Source organism: Equus caballus, chromosome 22, assembly GCF_041296265.1.
Source record: "Equus caballus isolate H_3958 breed thoroughbred chromosome 22, TB-T2T, whole genome shotgun sequence".
Classification (NCBI taxonomy): Eukaryota; Metazoa; Chordata; class Mammalia; order Perissodactyla; family Equidae; genus Equus; species Equus caballus.
In genome coordinates this window covers 16,521,598-16,535,431 of record NC_091705.1, presented here as the reverse complement: position 1 = coordinate 16,535,431, position 13,834 = coordinate 16,521,598, and the positions used below count along the sequence as shown (strand labels likewise).

Here is a 13,834-nt window from a genome sequence, read left to right as displayed (position 1 = left end):
CAATTCTTGGTTTTCAGAAGATCCTGGAAAATTTTTAGTTGAAGCTATGCTCATTATCTAAAATGATATTCAGAAAATATCAGCGGAGAAATAAAGAGATAATTGGATAAAAAATAAGTATTTCTTATTTACCCCAACCAACTATGGGCAACCACATTAGAGAGAAAAGAAGATACCTATTGCTCAAGTTAGATTTGGATAAGTACAGGAAATTGCATCTTTTGAAATAGATAAGATTTCCGATTGTATAAACATATAATAATAGCCTTCCATCATTTGGGTTAACATTTATTTACCTAAAATAAACTCTCATCCTGATGTCGTTCTGTAATTGGCATGTGACAGAGTGCACACTGAGGCGAAGGAGTTCAGAAAGCATCCTCTATCTTTATGTTATAAGAAACTTCAGACTTTCCTAAACAGACAAACTTTATTTTGTTGCTATGCAACTGACATGCAACACAGGCCATCGGACAGTAAATAAATTATGAATTTTACAATGAAAAGTCTTTTCCCTGTTTGAGAACAAGCCGCAACTTCCTTTCATGCTATACTAATCCACCGCAGCCCTCTAAAGCTGTTTCACAAACACCAGTGTTTTGGCAAGATAAACAAATGAATGAATAACACAGCAAGGACACAGATGCAGTTTGCAAACTGCACGCAAAGAAGCATCAATACCATTTGATTCATTGCTACAGGGCTGGGAACCTGAGCTCCCCAAACCGGGGGGGAGAGAAGGAAGTTTATTTCACACCCACATTCTTCCAGATAGCAGAATATAAGCAAGTTTAAACAAAAGAGATTCTGACAATTTCTATTGGCAGGTGCTCATCACTACACGTCTCAGGCATGATTCTGTGTAGGAGCATAAGAGGGATGTAGCCACGAGGGAAACATCTGTGAGGACAAGATGTTACAGGCATTGAGGACCTGTGACTCATGGGCCAGACATGGGCCACAACCATGTTTAACATGACCTGCTAAATGTTAAATATTTGCCAACACTTAAAATCTCTCCATAACAATGTAGATGTCTAGCTTTCTTAGAAAACGCAGAAAATAACACTGAGCTTGCATTTTCACAAAAATCAGTTAGAACCAGCTTCCAGGAGAGAAACTGCAAACATCCCAAACATGTAACAATAGGAGAATGAATAGATAAATTGTGGTATATTCATACTGCAACAAGCAGAACTAACTACTGATATATTCAACAACACGAATACATTCCACATACTTTGTGCAAAAGAAACCAAACACAAAAGCACATACTGTATGGTTCCACTTACATGAAGTTCAAGATCAGCCAAAACTAATCAAAGGTGATGGAGGTTACCCTAAGTTTACTTCTGGTAGAGGGGGTACTTTTAGGGATGATGGAAATGTTCTGTATCTTGATCGGGGTGGTGGTCCCATGGGTGTATATGAAAAATTTACTCACCTATGCATTTAGGTTTGAGCACTTTACATACCTCACTGAAAGCATTTTATACCACAATAAGGAATAAAATTCAACAAAAAGAATCATTTGCTGAGGAAAAGTTGATCTTTTTGATGGGGCATGTCCCACACCCAACAGCTGGCTCATTACGTAATCTGCTTGGCAAATCTGACTTGATGCACCTCACTCTAGACTCGACCAGTGGTTCTCAAAGCGTGATGCCCAGACAAGCAGTACTGGCCTCACCTGGGAGCATATTAGAAATGCAGATTTTCAGGCCCCACCCCAGACCTGCTGAATCAGAATCTATACGAGTGGAGCCCAGCAATCTGTTTTACAAGCCCTCCAGGTTATGGTGCACTCTACAGTTTGAGAAGCACGACTCCAGAGCACTACTTACATTAAATAACATAGAAGAGAAATAGACTTGGTCTATATTAAACCATCCATTCCCCATGACCCCTTTCCCCTACATTTTCAAGAAATTCAGGAACAGAAAAGTCAACTTGCTTTCTCAAAAAATATTTATCAGTTTCAGGGAATAAAATTCCCAGAAATGGGTGTGCAACAAACACACCCCATTCCTGTTTTAGTCACCAGAGAGCTTTGGTTTTAGTGTTGTTACAACTGGACTGGAGACACTCAAAAAAAAAAAAGTAAAAACAACTTTATATCTTTCTGATTATTGAAACAATATAGATCATAAAGCATTCAGTTACATTACAGTTCTGAAGAAAAGATGGAAATCTACATTCAAGGAGGTAAAATGACCCCGGGGGTCACAAACCTGTCTAGAAATTCACAAATTAAGACAACTAATCCCCATTCTCAGGTAACTTGCATAAAACTTAAAACACCATGTGGATCTCTATCTGCTGGGGAAGTTATCAACTTTTTAGCAAGTCACCACCCGACCATGTACTATGCTGTAGCCAAAGTGGACAGTCTTTGCCAGTAGCAAAGGGATTTCTGAATCATTGGGGGAATCAACTTTATTACATACTATTAATGGATTAATATGCATTGGAAAAGCGTAAAACAGTTACATGATACGACAATAATATTCCCTCTTGGTATTTGGCGAAAAAATAAGAGGTAGCTAGTCCTTCTCATTATTAAATAATTATTAAATTAATAAAAATTAAGTATTATTAAATAATTCTTCTTTATCAGACCTCAATATAATTTCAGAAAGAAAGATCTATGTTTGTGTCCATCATAATATTTAGGAATGCCCTAGCATTTAAAGGAAGAGAGGGAAGAAGGGAGGGAGAGACAGACAGACAGAGTGGGAGGAGAGATCTGAGAATAATAAAACTTAACATATTTTAAGGTAGTAATTCTTTCAATTGTTTTACTAAATATTTCACCATGATTGGACAACCAGGGAAATGGTGAAAAATCAATTTCGAAATTACTTTATCTACCAAGTTCACCCCCAATGTGTCAAATGCCTGGTGGGGAAAAATAATCTAAAAGTCACGTGACTGGGGTTTTGTGGGCATGCAACCAGTGCAAATGCACAGCACTCCACACTCAAAAGGGAGCCTCACACTTGGGTTTAATGCTCTGTGGTTGTTGGTTTAAGACTCTTAATAATCTCCTTTGAGTTTGTGTTTTACAAGTAAGGGCCGAGGAGACAATGGAACATGCCTGTGGCTTGGATCCTAGAATCATACATTGTCCCATCTCCCACCTTCTCCCTACCTTCCCTGAATGAGTCCTTGGCTGCTGGCTCTTCCACCTGCCCAGTGACAGGGCCGCACTCCACCTGGGCACGGGCACAGAAGAGTTGGGGCAGGCCGCAGGGTGGTGTCCCAGGCACCTGTGAGGGCCTTCTCTTGCCATGTGAGTATCTCAAAGCCCAAGGAAATGTGACATTAAATAGCAGATACAAGATACCACAACAGGTTCTGAGAAAAACTGTAGAAAAAAGGAAAATGCCTTTCACTGCTTTTTGAACAAGAGGCCAACATTTTCATTTGACATGATCCTCACAAATTATGTAGCCAGCCCTGCATGTGACTGTGAATGGGACAGAAGCAGAAGAATAAAGAAGAGGAACCAGGAGGTAGAAGAGAATTGATGGGGTATGCACAAGGGGAACACAGAGGTAATTATGTTCTGAGATTAAAATAGTTGAATTCCATACTGTTACAAATGCACCAGATATATTTTTTTTCAAAAACTGCTTTATTTCTTTGTGATTAAGAAGCAATATATAGCATAAAATATTCAGATAGATTCAGACACTAAAGATGTGAATGGAAATCGACATTCAAAGAAGTGGCATAGCTCAGGGTGCTAAAAAGTATCCAGAAAATCACAAATTATCAGCAACTCATCCGAGCTCCGTCAAGTGCCACCCCTCAGTGTTGTGAATCCAAATCTTCTGTTTCTCCAGGCATGTCCAACCATTTGAACCTGAGATTGCAATCTGAGAACACTGTCTCAAGGATATCTAAATGCAATGCCACTTAATAAACAGTAAGATCAATATCTTTCTACCTCAGCCTTAGCTACCTCCGACTTTATCAAAGGATATCTTTCGGTTTTTAGCACTTTAGCCTGCCAGAAGATGACGTTGTCTAAACACATTTTCAATGTTTTCTTTTTAACAGTTAATATATTTCCAGGATGCAAGTCCATTTCTTTCTAAAAGGTTCCTAGGACACCCATTGAAAAGTCAGAAGCAATGAACTAAAAGGGATTGCTATTTTGTTGGAGAAGAACGACACCCTTTGTATCAAAGTGGGGAATTACAGTCTGTGGTCACCCTCTGCACAGTGTCTCTTTGTCAAGTAATACATGCCGGAAAAAAATAATACAGATGGGAAAATATTGTGCACTGTCAGATCTTGGAAACGGCCAAAGGATTTTTCCTCACCAATGTCTTGTCGATGACTTTCACATTCTGGCACCCTGAAAAATAATGCATACATTTAATATGAAATGAATGCAATAATAATCAGGCAGGTAATCGTTTTCCCAAGGAATGTAAAACTTGACAAATGTAAGGTTTATGATTCAAGGTAGGCTTGCCAAATCTTATGTGGCATGAGACCATTTTTATTACCTAAACAGTCCTTAACACAAAATGACTGGCACATAGTTTTATTAACACAAAGAGTATATTCTTTCTGCCACATTTAACAGAGAGTCAGTGGCTGAAAGCTCTCTTTTAGGGTATGTCTGTAGCAAATTAAAACGCATAGTGAGGATTCACAGAATGGCATTCTTCTTGCTGAGGCTGTCCACACAGGCTCAGCACAGTAGTGAGTAGCCCATTGATCTGGGGCAGTCTGGGCGATATGGATCACAGAAAAGGAAGCCCTCATTACCTTCACAAGTCGGGGAGTTGATAATCAACTCAAGGTCATTCTTTGCACCTAGAGGTCCATTCTGAGTCAAATTCAAATCGGTCACTAGTTATAATGGTACTTTTCTATTTATTCATTCTTTCAGCAAATATTGTTTATGTGCCAGGCACTGCCCTAGACACTGGAAATTCTGCAGTGAAGACAACAAAGACCCCTGCCACATGCTTCTTATATTCTAGAGAGGGAAGAGATAATACATAATGCCTGTAATTTAAACAGTAAATTATATGATCGACGATGTGATAGGTGGGAAAAGGAATGAAATAATAACAGGGAAAGGAAACTAGAGGTTGAGTAGGTGGATGGAGAGTGGATTGTCATTTTAAATGGGGTGATCAGGACAGCACCCTTGGAGAGATGATTTAAGTGAAGACTTGAAAGACGGGATGGAGTTAGCCATGCAGATACCTGGGGGAAGAGCATACAGGCAGATGGAACAACCAATACAAAAACCCCAAGGCTGAAACATGTTTGACGTAGTCAAAGAACAACAGGGAGGCAAACATGGCCTGGGTGGAAAAAGCAAGGGAGATCATAGTAGGAGTTGAGGTCAGAGAGAGGACAGAGGTCAAAGCACATAAGGCCATTATAAGGACTTTGGCCTTCGGTTTCTGATCAGAAGAATGGCGTAACCTGAACTAATGTTTAAGAAGATCGTTCTGATTGCCATGAGCAGAGTAGGCTGGGAGGGGGAGGAGGCGAGGACCGACAGACACCTGCAATAGCCGAGGGAGGAGAGATGATGGTGGGAAAGATACACAGAAAGACTATTGCAAAATCCAAGATAGAGAGAGATGATGATAGCTCCAGCCAGAGTGGGGGCCGTAGAGGTGGTGAGTGAGGCCAGGTTCTGGTTATATTTTGCAGATAGAGCCCCTGTGGATGTGAGAGTGTAAGAGAAAAGAGGAGTCAAGAATGACTCAAGATTTCTGATCTGAGCAACTGAATCAATGGTATTAACATGAACTGAGATTAGAGAGTCTATAAGTGAAGCAGGTTTAGTAGGAAAACTTAGCAGTTTACTTTTAGACAAGCAGAGTTTGAGATGCCACTTTGACATCCAAGTTGAGGTTTTGACTATCCAGTTAGTTAATTGCTCATGTGTTATGAAATGAGGAAGAGTCTGATGTAGCATTTACCCTTAAGGTACTCATATTCAGCCAAATATGCCTGATAAGACTGTCAAAGATAGAGGCTAAGTGACTGTTACAGACCATGCACGCTGTAGAGTTCCTCAGTTCAGAACGTGCTCTGCACTTGAGCTGTAAATATAAAGCCAACTTCAAATTTAATTAGACCCCAAATAATTCCATCCTCTTCCCCCTCAAATTCACTTCTCTCCAGCAAGGAGCCTGGCTTAAAGACCACTAGAAGAAAGGAAAGCTGTAAATGAGAATGACAAGTCTTACCACTCAGAGCCATGGCCAACCGGAACTCTTCCTTTAGTATCTCAAGGACATCTTGAACACCTTTCTCTCCCTAAGCAAGTAAAAGATACAGATCTTTTGGGTAAGTCAGTCTGACTTGATTCACTTATTTATTTCACTGCCAAATCACCCTGGTTTGTTTTTGTTTTTGTTTTTGGTGAGCTAACATCTGTTGCCAATCTTCCTCTTTTTGCTTAAGGAAGATAGTCGCTAAGCTAACATCTGTGCCAATCTTCCTCTATTTTATACGTGAGATGCTGCCACAGCATGGCCACCAACAAGTGGTACAGGTCCATGCCCAGGATCTGAACCTGCAAACCCCAGGCTGCCAAAGCGGAGTATGAGAACTTAACCACTACGCCACTGGGCCGGGCCCAACAAATCGCCCTGTTTTATATATTTATTTCTCTGCCTCCGATTACCTGGGAAGCCAAGCCCCAAATGATCGGTCTCCCCACAAACACAGCCTTGGCTCCCAGGGCCAGAGCTTTCAGAACATCAGTGCCTTTCCGCACACCCCCATCCAGGAAGACTTCCACCTTCCCTTCCACAGCCTCCACAATTTCCGGCAGAGCATCAATCTGTGGAGAGAAGAGGTCAATAATGTGATACTACGTATCTTGAATTGTTACCCAACTCAACTTCCACAGGCCACTGACCTTCTGGCTAGGGCTTAGAGTGAAAGAAGCTGAGTAGGTTTGGGATCAACAGTAAAATTATCCCCTTCTGAGAGAAAGAAGAAGTGCAAATGCTAGTAACTGAAAAACCAACTAAATTTGGAATTGAGTGGCTTATTTTTCTTTCCAAGTTCAAAATTTTTTTCTGTTCCTGATATTCAAAATTAAAGATTATGATTTTAAAAAATATAAATACAATTTTCAAACATGTAATGACATTTTATAGCTATTCTTTATAAAACATATAAAAGTAAATGATGTATCGTACTCATATAAATTATTCTGAACATTACTCCTTGAAAATCAATTGTTAAAATTCATACTCAGCTGATAGTGGAAGCAGTGGTGTATTAAAATGCAAACACAGCTAGTAATGAAAAACTTAGTCTCTGATTTCCCCATGCAACATACTTTATTCCAGCCATACATTAGAGAACTCTCCATGAAAATGTTTTTCTTGCTTTTAAAGGAATATGACCACATGCGCCTTGAAGGTCTTTGTCTTGATTGGCAATTAATGACGGGCTTATCTTAGCCCTAGAGAACACAAAGATCACATAGAGTTTGACCCCGTGGATTGCATCATTGTTCCTGAGCCTTTACACCACTCTGAACCCACTCCTCTTCCAAGGCAACTTTCAAGTGTTTCCCACTAAAAGAAACAGAGTGCCTTTGCCCACTCCTTGATATTGGCCTTGGCCTTGCAACCTACCTTGGTCAATAATGTGCCATCAGAGGTGGCAGAATGCCATTTCTGGGCATAGGCCTTAAGTGACCTCATGCATTTCAACTTTCTCTTGCACTTGTGCCATTTGCCATGAGAGGAGCATTCCCTGGGCAACGCTTCCCCTTTAGCTGGGGCCCCAGAATAAATATTCGGGAAGCAGAACTAGCCCAGCCAAGCCCAGCTGGACACGAAACTTGGAGTGCAGCCACCTAACCAGCACCAAGTCCAGATCGGCAGACCCCAAGCTTACACAAAGTTTCATGGGAATAAAAGACTGTTGATTTAAATCGCTGAGTTTGGAATCTTGTTTTACAGCATCATGTGGCATTAGCTAATACAGTTGGCTAATAGCCAATACAGTTAACGGCTAATAGCTGATACAGTTGGCTACTTTGATGTAAATGTTTGCACTTGAGAATGGAAACAATTCCCAAGGTGACCCGTAGGTCAAAATCTGTAGAAATTACCCACATTCGTCCCCAAATATTTAAATATAGAATTAAATCCAATTCCCGTTTAAAATGCATGCAGAAGAAGCTACCACCCATTCAAGTTCAGTTTTTCTAGAAATAATGGTGCTGAAATCATCAGCTGAAAAAGGCTTTCCCTCTTCTCTCCTAAAATTTTGGTGGCTAAATTTAAAGAGAGTTTTATGTAAAAGGCTGACGACCAAAGCCGACTATAGATTTGGAGGAAGTGAAGGCAACGTTTGGCCTGCAGCCCCTAAATGTTTGGCAGGTAATGTGATTTTCCCCTTTTCCTTTTGGCTTTTCTGCTTTGCTAAACACGCATTGGATCCACTTACATATGTCCCTTTACCTATACATAGTCCTCCTTTTACAGTCAGGCAAATTACATCAACATACAAATGCTACAATTTCCAAGCGATGATGCAAGCTGTAATTAAGCATATTTCCCCATTTGAAACCAGAACCAAAGAAAAATATTAGCTAGCTTGGGTTCAATACACATTTTCAAAGTCACGCAAATCAAGTCTGTTTAGGTTATTTCCAATGCCCAACCTGGCCTGAAAGGAAACTAATAAGGATCCTGAAAATGTGAATCCTGGGTTATAAAATAGAGCGCAGACTGGTGTTCCATGGGTCTGTGGACAAGGATGTTCTGTCCATTGCTGAGGATTTCCAGCCTCCTCCTTTTTCTCTCTGTAGTTGCACTTTCCGGTTGTATATTTCAGAGAATAATTCTGATTAGAGGAGATTAAATAAACATAGTAGACAAATCCACTATTTTATGACTTACGTTTCCTCTTTTCAGCTTGCTACCCATCTAAGAGACCATTCATTTCAGCTTTTCTTTCTTTAGTGTTTCTTTAGACAACTACTTGTGGGCTTAACTCCAGTGGGGTTGATCTACAGGAAAATATGGTAAGATCCCAATATGCTATCGCTCACTCAGCCATCCATTCACTGACTTATCAAACACTTCATTGAGGATACAGTGTATTCAAGGTGTCCTGCCAGGTGGTTCAAGGAGTCCAAAAAGAAGGCCATGGAGATTTGAGAAATATGCAGGGATCCGACTCACGAAGAGACTCCTCTTTCCCATTCTGCTCAAGTCCCAGTCTTCCAGGATGCTCCCTGGCCCACAAAACTTCCACTCACATGGAGTACTGTCTTTTCTACCTTCCTATAACAGTCACTGTCACACTCCTGATTTCTGACATTTTAGGTATGGAACCTTTTACAGGTTTCAAACCAAAGCAGCTGCACGAAACTAAAGCAGATAAAGCCAGAACTGCTTTAATCAAAAGTGAAGGGAGACAGAGTCCGGGCCACTACCCCCAAAGCCTCCCCTGACTTTCTCTGCTCCACCTAACGCATCACACTCCACCAGGCCGCTCTAGGGGAGTTTCCACTACGCACACCTAGAAAATCACTGCTCCATATGGGCTTGGCTGATTGTTTGCAACTGCAAAAATGGCTGCAATTCTTTCCCTCCCTATCTTCATCTTCTTGCAATGTGACATTTCAGCTCCTCCCATCATGCGGAAGAAATGGGGCCAGAAGGGTATTTCCCCAACTCTTGAATCTGAGCCATCCTTGTGACTTGCTTTCACCAAGAGAATACAAGAGGAGCGACAGTGTGACCATTTTAAGCTTAGATCTCAAGAGGCCTTGCAAGCTTGCACTTACTCTCTAGGAAACCTGCCACCTCATGAGAACCAGCCTACCTAATGTACCAGACGTGAGACAACACAGAGCTGACCCTGCTGAGGTCATGCAGCACCAGCCTGTCCTGGTAGATCCAGCAGCTGACCACAGATGCGCACGAGTGAGCCCAGCAAAGACGAGAAAAACCTCCCAGCAGATCCCAGCCCAAATTGCCAGCTCACAAAATTGTGACACGAATAAATGGCTATTGAGTTTTGGTCAGTAAGTTTCAGAGTGGTTTGGAACACCACAAAAGCTAACTGATATATCAAGTGTTTCCCAAAGATAGAATTGCATGGACCCCTTTTAAAGATTTTTATTTTTTTTTTCCTTTTTCTTCCCAAAGCCCCCCAGTACATAGTTGTATATTCTTCATCGTGGGTCCTTCTAGTTGTGGCATATGGGACGCTGCCTCAGCGTGGTCTGATGAGCAGTGCCATGGCCGCGCCCAGGATTCGAACCAACGAAACACTGGGCCGCCTGCAGCAGAGCGCACGAACTTAACCGCTGGGCCACGGGGCCAGCCCCTGCATGGACCCCTTTTAAAAGGAGAAATATAATCTACCTAGATCTCATAGAACATAGCTGAGGCCTCGATTTTGGAAACACTTGATTGAACAACCCAAATGCTTATTTTATGAAAATGTTTTGCAGTGGAGAATTTTCACTGGAAAAGAATGTCATATTTTTAAGCTTAAGGTAATCTGGGTCCAGTTACCATTGAAACAAAAATGAAAAACAATGTTTCCAGAGGTCAAAGACTCCAGAGATTCTGTCATTAGACCCCAGGTTGAGATATTCCAGTACTACAGATTTGGGAAATATTCTGTCACATTGTTCTCTAATTACTTCAAGACCAGTCTTGGCACATTATTACCTCAAGCACCTTGACCTGAACTTAATTTTTAACTCTTTTTGGGTACAGCAGAGGTCTTGCAGTGGTTCTCAGTAGTACAATGTTAAGACAAATGGAAGTTAAACTCCTATTTGAGGACTCCTAGTGATAAGTATTTCTCCATCCAAGGGAGCTTGGTGATTTATAGGAATGTAGAAAGTATATAGTCCAGCTGCTCTCTTTTTGCAACCAACACAATAGTATGAAGAGGCTCAGGCTGAAAAGTCTGAGTAACTTGTCCCCTCAGCTCTCACCCTTTCGAGGAAGCAAGACAAGGACTTGAACCCAAGACTCTAGACTCCCATTTCAGTGCCCTTCCCATGACATCACTCTGCCTCTTTGGCTCTGACTTATGATGTCACAGAATCTGCAGGACAGCAAGGCCTCTGTGTGTCTGCTGAAAAGTTTTACACCACAGCCTCCTTCAAGCCTCTTGCCACTCACCTCAAAACCCACACGGTGAGGGAAAAATATCTTCACCATAAACTGAATCCTTTCTCACATTTCTCTCCCCATCACGGGCCTTAAATTTGCTCTAAAGTATGAGGCAAGACTCAAGTAGGCATCTCCTCTCTTGCACGCAGCATGCGAAGGGGAGGGTCATTGTTTTTTTAAAAACGGGCTCAGAGACCACAGCTCAAAAAGCCCTTTTAGATAAGTTTCCATATCCCCTCAGCCAGAGGGAAATAAACCACACCATTTAGATATTTTTCCCTTAAAATCTAGTTAGATTTGATTTCAGTAGATTTAGATTTTATTTTTAGAAAACAAACTTAATTTGGCCCTCACACTAAGCCTATGTCTTCATACACAAGAGAGGCATAAATCTGGGAAAAAGCCTTGAGCTGTGACCAGCTTCTCCTCCCCGCCAGGGGTCTTCACTCTCTACCTCTAGTTACCTGCAGGTAACATTTAATATCGTCTAAAAAGATGGGTCTCTATAAGGCAAGCTGAATTGGAAAGGGCTAAAAACTTCCAGTTTTATGATTTAAATTCTTGACTGTGTAATCACACAATGTGCAAAGACTTGGTTCATTCCTACCATTAGTGCTTTAGAAAAAACTGTGAGTACAAATATACACACTCAATATTTCCCCTGTAGTCATTTAGTCTGCCCTATGATCTACCCAACTGGTCTACGAGTTTAGCTAAAGCAACCTAATAGTTCAATGAAATAATAATCCACGACTACTTGACTAAATTATTTGTTCTACTCTACTTCCAGTTGTTTGAATGAATTCAATGGGTCATCCCAATAAAGCCATCCATATAATAACTTTGCCCAAACCATTCCGATAAAAGGAGGGAAATGCATATAAATGATTCAGTTCAGAGATGGTGGTCTGGAAAGCCCATCCACATTATTTTGTAAATATAGTTTTTTAAGCTTTATTACATGATGCTAGCTTCCTTCGACTATCATGAATCAGATTATGCAATATTGAAGTTTAAAGCCACCAAAGAAATAATCTAATGATGTTTAAACTTTAAAAGGTGAGGAAACTAAGGTTTGGAGTAGAAATCAATTCCCTCTGTTGGGTCACAGTTTGGCCCTTCTCTCTTTTCCTTGGCTGTCACAATCATCAAGGCCACCTAATTGAGCTTCCTGCCTCCTGTCGTGCCAAAATCCAATTTATATGACTTATTGCTGCCAAATCAAGGCTCTTCTATTGCATAGCCAATGACTTATAATATTCAAGGACCTCTTCCCTCACCTGTCCAGGCTGCCCTATTTCCCAGGACTTCCTCATTCCCACCAGACACCGTAAACAAAATGGATTATTTGGTATTCCTCAAACACGTCTCGCTCTTTCCCATTCCACATTTAAGCTCACGCTTCTAACATCAGGGGTCCACCTAGGGACAGGGCAGAGGTGAAAGGCACCTGAAACACCATTGTCTCATCTAAGAGAATCTTGGCCAAGTCCCCACAAGTAGAGAGCATATAAGAGAGCTCCTTTTTAAAGTCTCACCCCACTCCACCAACAGCTCCTGGACCCATTCTGGATCAAGAATGCCTGAAATCCACCCCAGGATATGTGTCTGTCCTCATGACTTTTGATCCCTTTCTGAGCCCCCAATCCTTGATCTTAAAATCTACCCCAGCACTTCTGCTGGTCTCCTTGGCTCTTGGCTCTCTTGGGGCTAACTGCCCTCCTTACAGTTCTAACTCAGTCCCAGACCTTTCCAGCCAGGTTAGTTTACTTTACTTTTCTATCTGGATTCTGCACTCTGATTTGCCTAGCACAGTGTGTACAGAGTATAAAAACCATAGATGCACACTGGAATCTCCTGGGTAGCTTTGAAAAATACTGGTGCCTATGACCTCCACCCCTGAGATGCTGATGAATTACTCTTGTGCACAGCCTGGGCATCGAGAGTCTTTGAAGTTCCCCAGTGATTCTAATGTGCAGCCAAAGTAGCTCACAGCTCAAGCAGAGTAGCCTATTTCCAGCCAACCTTCCCTCCCCTGGGCCATGGGATTTCTCTCTCCTTTTCCCACCCACTCAACATCTCTCTGCAGCTTTTCAAGCCCACATTCACAGGAAATTCCAGCCTTTCCCTCCTCCTGACTTCGTGTCACATTTGTGCCGATGATCTCAAACTCCACCTAAGCTTTTTGTAATTATGACAATTGTCTGCCAACTCCCCTTCTTTGGACTCTCATGGCAGGATCATTTCTTTCATATTCCAACTTACATTATACTTATCAGTGAACCTATGAATACAAGAATAGTCTCTGCCCACAAATGGCTTTTTATTTAACAGGGACTTTTATAAGTTTACAAATAAATGTACTGGACTAATTAATGATCTAATTTAGGTAGTTATATGCCATTCAAGTTAAAATCTGAGATCTCATATATTCATACATATTCTACCTTGAGTGTCCACACAAAAATATACACAGAGAAGATGCAGATACAGAGACAGTCAAAACTGTGATGGAAATGAGAACTCCAAAGAGAAATCCCAGCATTCGCCGAAACTCACAGTGGCTGGCACCCCATCAAGTTGTCGAGCCCCATGATTCGACACCAGAATCCCATCCAAACCGTGTTTAACTGCCTCCCTGGCATCATCACCTAGAAAGAGGAAGACAACCATTATAT

The 13,834-nt window shown here is 41.3% G+C and overlaps 1 protein-coding gene across 2 annotated transcripts in view; it reads right to left on the bottom strand.

Annotated features, from left to right (window-relative positions):
* Positions 1 to 3,618: 3,618 nt before the first annotated feature.
* The window catches only part of HAO1 (hydroxyacid oxidase 1), a 50,686-nt gene continuing 40,470 nt past the window's right edge, over positions 3,619 to 13,834 (bottom strand). Inside the window, exons 5-8 of one of the 2 annotated variants that reach the window (XM_001493831.6) lie at positions 13,716 to 13,807; positions 6,674 to 6,832; positions 6,234 to 6,303; positions 3,619 to 4,366 (exon numbers count right to left, since the gene is read on the bottom strand). In XM_001493831.6, the coding sequence (XP_001493881.1) occupies positions 4,296 to 4,366; positions 6,234 to 6,303; positions 6,674 to 6,832; positions 13,716 to 13,807 (392 nt within the window). In that variant the 3' untranslated portion in view covers positions 3,619 to 4,295. The remainder of the gene's footprint in view (positions 4,367 to 6,233; positions 6,304 to 6,673; positions 6,833 to 13,715; positions 13,808 to 13,834) is intronic. The other variant, XM_070247470.1, reaches the window with a different exon arrangement.